At 43.7% G+C, this 6745-nt stretch overlaps 1 protein-coding gene across 1 annotated transcript in view; it reads left to right on the forward strand.

The window, feature by feature from the left end:
* The first annotated feature begins 292 nt into the window (after positions 1 to 292).
* LOC130568266 (IQ motif and SEC7 domain-containing protein 1-like) overlaps positions 293 to 6745 on the forward strand; it is a 49069-nt gene continuing 42616 nt past the window's right edge. The window contains exon 1 of the mRNA XM_057357014.1: positions 293 to 495. Coding sequence (XP_057212997.1) covers positions 293 to 495 — 203 coding nt within the window. The remainder of the gene's footprint in view (positions 496 to 6745) is intronic.

The raw sequence follows: 6745 nt of genomic DNA on the forward strand, positions 1-6745 counted from the left end.
ACCAGCTCGGTTCAAGACAGCGAAGCTTTGTTTAGGAATAACAACTGTTCCCCACCTGGCATCAGTAGATCACATGAAACAATGCGTGACGAATCGTATCCGGACCTCTCTGTACTCATGATTTAAATCGTTTTGAATCGTCAATCATGTCATTCATGTCATAGACCCTTTGTCGCGCATCTGGCTCATGTTCACACCACATGCACCGCTTTCATCATAAGCATAAACGGGGGGGGAGGTTTTGTTAAATAAAAGCGGGAAAATAGCGAGGGCAAAATACACAGACATCAACATGGCACGCCCGAGCAGCTCTCCTCAAACCCCTCCAAGAGAATGGGACGACGATCTATTCGAAGAGAATCTGGCTCTGGCACCGAAAAAACCACGAGGGTATATCGGTCTGACAAAGTTTCTTCACGAAAATAAGAACAACGTGACGGACGAAATTTTGATGGAGAGTAACCGCGTGATAGGCTATGCGTTTAACAAAGAGTTGTAACCCTCTACAGCGCTGACAAAAAAGGCGAATACGTACCCGGACAAGACACCGTTTCTAAAAAGAAACACCATGACTGCGTTTACTTTTTCTTCTGCAAAGACAACACAAAGCTTCGCGATCGCACCAGGGCTATCCTCCACGACGAACATCACGGGGGACCCCGTCTCGGAGCTGACTGCCTCATTTGAGCCCAGCGGCTGTGTGACACACGCTTAAACAGCCCAAAGCCCTTTTCTTTGACTTTCGAGTCGAACGTGCACATAAAAGCGCGGTGTGCATCTACACCATGTTTTCTCACATCTGCGATTCACTGGAAGGGCCAAAAATTAGGTAGACAGAGTAAGACCCCTGGCAGTGGTCTCGTTTGCTTTGGCAATGATTTATCCAGCTTAAACCAACAGTAGAGTGTACAGTTAGGGCCATAAATATTTGGACAGAGGCACATTTTTTGTTATTTTAGCTGTGTATCAATACGTTTTCGAGTTACAGTTTTATAATAGATATTGTCTTAAAGTGCGCACTCTCAGCTTTATTTAGAGTGTATTCACATCCAGATTAGCTGAAGGATTTAGGAATAGGAGCGGCCAAATCAACAATTTGGGACATTCTGGGGGGAAAAAAACACACCGCTGAGCTCAGTAACAATGCAATCCTAGGCGTCCATATGAGATCAAAGTGGTGGATGATGACATTATCCTCTCCATGATGAAGAAAAACACCTTCACAACGTCCGGACAAGTGAAGAACACTCTCCAAGAGGTATATATGTCAATGTTTGTCAATCAAAACAATAAAGAGAATACAAGGAAAAAATAGAGAGGGTTCACAACAAGGTGCAAAAGCCTCAAGAATAGGATGGGTACATTAGACTTCTGAAATTGCTGAACAAGCTCTAGAAAGCATTTTTTTGGAGAGATCAAATTAATTTCAGCCTGCATAAGACTAAAAAGAATAAAATATATGGAGAAGGCTTGGAATATCTCATGATATGAGCATACAACAACTTCAGTAAAATAGTGTTCAGGCAGTGTGATTCCTTTCCATGCATGACGTCCTCAGCCACTGGGTCACTGGTGTTTTTTGGTGATGTAACAGAAGACAGAAGCATCCGGATTAATTCTTCACTTGTCTGGAAGTTGTGAAGATGTTTTTCTTTATCATGGAGAGGATAATGTCGTCATCCACCGCTTTGATCTCATATGAACGCCTAGGATTGTTTTGTTACTGAGCTCAGCGGTGTGTTTTCTTCTCCCCCAGAATGTCCCAAATTGTTGATTTGGCTTAATGTTCAGATTTTGGCGTAATGTTGAACTTAATGTTCCTGGCATCTTTCTGACGGATGTGTAGTGTTTTTAAAATCTAACTATGGTCTGTTTCACTTGCATGGAGATCTCCCTGAACCCCATGATGTGGGTTCACAGCAACAGCTTCCAAATGCAAACACCACATGTAGAATCAACTCCAGACCTTTAACATGCTTCATTTATGACAAAATTATGTAAGGAAAAGCCCATACATGTGAATAAAACAGCTTTTTATTCAACTGTCCCATTACTTTTGGTCCATTGAAAAAGGGGGGCGCTTCATATTAAAGAGCTGTAATTCCTAAATCCTTCAACTAATCTGGATGTGAATACACTCTAAATAAAGCTGAGAGTGTGCACTTTAAGACAATATCTATTATAAAACTGTAACTCGAAAACATATTGATACACAGCTAAAATAACAAAAAATGTGCCTCTGTTCAAATATTTATGGCCCTAACTGTATAAGAGGAACAGCCCTTCACTATGACGTGCATTAAGGCTCACAGTTGTGCCCCAGAAGCTTAAAAATGGTGTGTCCATTAGCTACCTATGGGAGCCGTGCCAAAAGTGTTACGTGTGGCATGTACATTTCTAACTTATTTAATGGGGACCCTCATAGGTAAATAATGGACAAAGCCTATTAAGGGTCATTATTTAACCTTGGCAACGAGTTATATGGCTTAAACCAACAATAGAGTGTATAAGAGGCACTCTACTGTGTAAATGACGTCCATTTAAGGTCACAGATGTGCTCCAGAAGCTTTAAAATGGTGTGTCCATTAGCTACCTATGGGAGCCGTTCCAAAAGTGTGTGTGACTCAGTTTGGCAATTACCTGTTTATTACAGCTTTGTAACATGGTTATTGTGCTCAAAATGACAATACATGTGTAACTTATTTAATGGGACCCTCATAGGTAAATAATGGACAAAGCCTATTAAGGGTCATTATAAGCCTAAGTAAGGAGTTATATAGCTTTAACCAACAGTAGAGTGTATGAGAGGCTTAGCCCTTCACAATGACGTGCATTAAGGCTCATAGATGTGCTCCAGAGGCTTAAAAATGGTGTGTCCATTAGCTACCTATGGGTGGCCGTTCCAAAAGTGTGTGTGACTCAGTTTGGCAATTACCTGTTTATTACAGCTTTGTAACATGGTTATTATGCTCAAAATGACAATACATGTGTAACTTATTTAATGGGACCCTCATAGGTAAATAATGGACAAAGCCTCTTAAGGGTCATTATAAGCCTAAGTAAGGAGTTATATAGCTTTAACTAACAGTAGAGTGTATGAGAGGCTTAGCCCTTCACAATGGCGTGCATTAAGGCTCATAGATGTGCTCCAGAAGCTTAAACATAGTGTGTCCATTAGCTACCTATGGGAGCCGTGCCAAAAGTGTGTGTGACTCAGTTTGGCAATTACCTGTTTATTACAGCTTTGTAACATGGTTATTGTGCTCAAAATGACAATACATGTGTAACTTATTTAATGGGACCCTCATAGGTAAATAATGGACAAAGCCTATTAAGGGTCATTATAAGCCTAAGTAAGGAGTTCTATAGCTTTAACCAACAGTAGAGTGTATGAGAGGCTTAGCCCTTCACAATGACGTGCATTAAGGCTCATAGATGTGCTCCAGAGGCTTAAAAATGGTGTGTCCATTAGCTACCTATGGGAGCCGTGCCAAAAGTGTTACGTGTGGCATGTACATTCGTAACTTATTTAATGGGACCTTCATAGGTAAATAATGGACAAAGCCTTTTAAGGGTCATTATAAGCCTAAGTAAGGAGTTATATAGCATGAGAGGCTTAGCCCTTCCCAATGACGTGCATTAAGGCTCATAGATGTGCTCCAGAGGCTTAAAAATGGTGTGTCCATTAGCTACCTATGGGAGCCGTGCCAAAAGTGTTACGTGTGGCATGTACATTCGTAACTTATTTAATGGGACCTTCATAGGTAAATAATGGACAAAGCCTTTTAAGGGTCATTATAAGCCTAAGTAAGGAGTTATATAGCATGAGAGGCTTAGCCCTTCCCAATGACGTGCATTAAGGCTCATAGATGTGCTCCAGAGGCTTAAAAATGGTGTGTCCATTAGCTACCTATGGGAGCCGCGCCAAAAGTGTTACGTGTGGGACTTCCTGTGACCACAGGAAGTCCCAGTCGTAACTTATCTTATGGGGCCCTTATAGGTAAATGATGGACAAAGTCTATTAAGGGTCATTATAATCCTAAGTAAGGAGTTATATAGCTTTAGCCAACAGTAGAGTGTATGAGAGTCACAGCCCTTCACAATGACGTGCATTAAGGCTCATAGATGTGCTCCAGAAGCTTAAAAATGGTGTGTACATTAGCTACCTATGAGGACCCGTCAAATAAGTTACGACTGGCACTTCCTGTGACTCGGCAAAACCACAGGAAGTACCAGTCATAACTTATTTGACAGTAGCCTCGTAGGCTTACAGTGGACAATACTGTAAAAGGTCAATTTTTAAGACTGTAAACAGCTTTTGTATGACAAACCTACAGCTATGTATCCTAGAAGCACCCCATATTGGTATATTGCACACTTCAGGCTATTAAAATGCTTATTTTGCTTACAAATGCACTTTTCACAGAAATACATCTCTGAACAGCATTTTCAGCAAAATTCTGCTTTATTCTTGTACAGAAACCTCGGGGCTTCGAATGCTGGTTCTTCACACCCTCACGCACCACATATTCGAAGCCCGTACCCCTCGGTGTACGGAAAGTGCTCGAAAAAAAATCACAAAAAATATTCCAGAAAAATAAACGGCCCACAACGTCCCCAAAACGTGCAATATAGGACATAACGAGGCCGTACCGTCTTCAAACTTTGGGAACCGAATGAGGGGGCAGCGAGCAGCTACGGAATTTGAATCGGGGTCATTCGGAGTCCCCGGGGCCGTTCGGGGGTCTCTGTACGATAGCCACCTATGAGAGAAATAGGATATGTTGCAGGTGTCAGAGGCTCCCGTACCGGCCGCGGAGGCCCCAGGAGCCCGAAACCTAACAGAAAGTTGCGTCACGTGGCTCTCGACGACATACCGATAGGGCTAGGTCGGGCTATGAAATTAAGTATTTTTTATTATTTTTCAGACGTCTCTCTCCCTCGCATTGATCTCTATGGGCCATGTGACTGTAAAAGGTCAATTTTTAAGACTGTAAACAGCTTTTGTATGACAAACCTACAGCTATGTATCCTAGAAGCACCCCATATTGGTATATTGCACACTTCAGGCTATTAAAATGATTATTTTGCATACAAACGTACTTTTCACAGAAATTAGTCTCTCACCAGCATTTTCAGCAAAAAACTGCTTTATTGTTGTACAAAAATCTCGGGGCTTCGAATGCTAGTTCGACGCACCCTCACGCACCACATATCCGAAGCCTGTACCCCTCGCTGTACGGCAAGTGCTCGAAAAAAAATCACAAAAAATATTCCAGAAAAATAAATGGCCCACAACGTCCCCAAAACGTGCTATCTAGTACATAACGAGGCCGTACCGACTTCAAACTTTGGGAACCGAATGAGGGGGCGGCGAGCAGCTACAGAATTTGAATCGGGGTCATTCGGAGTCCCCGCGGCCGTTCGGGGGTCTCTGTACGATAGGCACCTATGAAAATAATAGGATAGGTTGCAGGTGTCAGAGGCTCCCGTACCACCCGCGAAGGCCCCAGGAGCCCAAAACTTTACAGAAACTTGCGTCAGTTGGCCCTCGACGACATACCGAGAGGGCTAGGTCGGGATATTAAATTTAATATTTTTTATTATTTTTCACACATCTCTCTCCCTCGCATTGATCTCTATGGGGACTTGTGCCTGCGAAGGCCTCGTGAGGCAGTTGCTTTCCAGGTGGAAATCTGTCTCCGGAAGCGTCTACGGTCGCGGAACTCGATATCCCGGCTTGGGAGACCCCCACGGTATACCGTACCGAGTATTAAGACCCTACGACCTTTTGACCCCTGTATTCTAGAGCATACATTCGCAACCTATATGTAGGCAGCTGGTGTCTTTTTGGGCAAAGTGAGAGGTCAACGAGGTCTGAGGGGCGCGGAACCCCAGAACATGACCCAGGGCCCCGTGACGAGACATGTACGTGAATTGCAGGTCGATCAGACCATTCTGTACCCCAACCCTAATTGTCCATCGAGAGCTTATGAAAACGAATGGGATAAGTCAAGAGTGTTGGCGGCTCCCATTCAGAGCCTGGGTGCTCAAGGGGCCCAAAACTTTAGATTCTAGTAGTCTGTAGGCCCTTGTTTAACATACCGTGAGGGTGGCTGTCTAGAACCGTGGGAAACGATTTATAGTGCGGTTTGCAAAAGTCTGTCATGCAGGCTTCTTCATTTCATAGCCTGAAAGACCCTCTTGAATGAGCAAACTGAACAAAATTAAGGTTCAATCTTTTTTCAATAATAAGATACTTCGAGGTGACCGAGAACCACGGTATTCGATATCCCGGCTTGGGAGACCCCCGCGGTATACCGTACCGAGTATTAAGACCCTGTGACCCTTTGACCCCTGTATTCTAGAGCGTACATTCGCAACCTATATGTAGGCAGCTGGTGTCTTTTTGGGCAAACTGAGTGGTCAACGAGGTCCGAGGGGCACGGAACTTTAGAACACGACCCAGGGGCCCGTGATGAGGCATATACGTGAATTGCAGGTCGATCAGACCATACTGTACCCCAACCCTAATTGTCCATCAAGAGCTTATGAAAACGAATGGGATAAGTTAAGAGTGTCGGCGGCTCCCGTTCAGACCCCGGGTGCTCGAGGGGCCCCAAACTTTAGATTCTAGTAGTCTGTAGGCCCTTGTTTAACATACCGTGAGGGTGGCTCTCTAGAACCGTGGGAAACGATTTATAGTGCGGTTTGCAAAAGTCTCTCATGCAGGCTTCTTCATTTC

The sequence above is a fragment of the Triplophysa rosa genome, linkage group LG17, assembly GCF_024868665.1.
Source record: "Triplophysa rosa linkage group LG17, Trosa_1v2, whole genome shotgun sequence".
Classification (NCBI taxonomy): Eukaryota; Metazoa; Chordata; class Actinopteri; order Cypriniformes; family Nemacheilidae; genus Triplophysa; species Triplophysa rosa.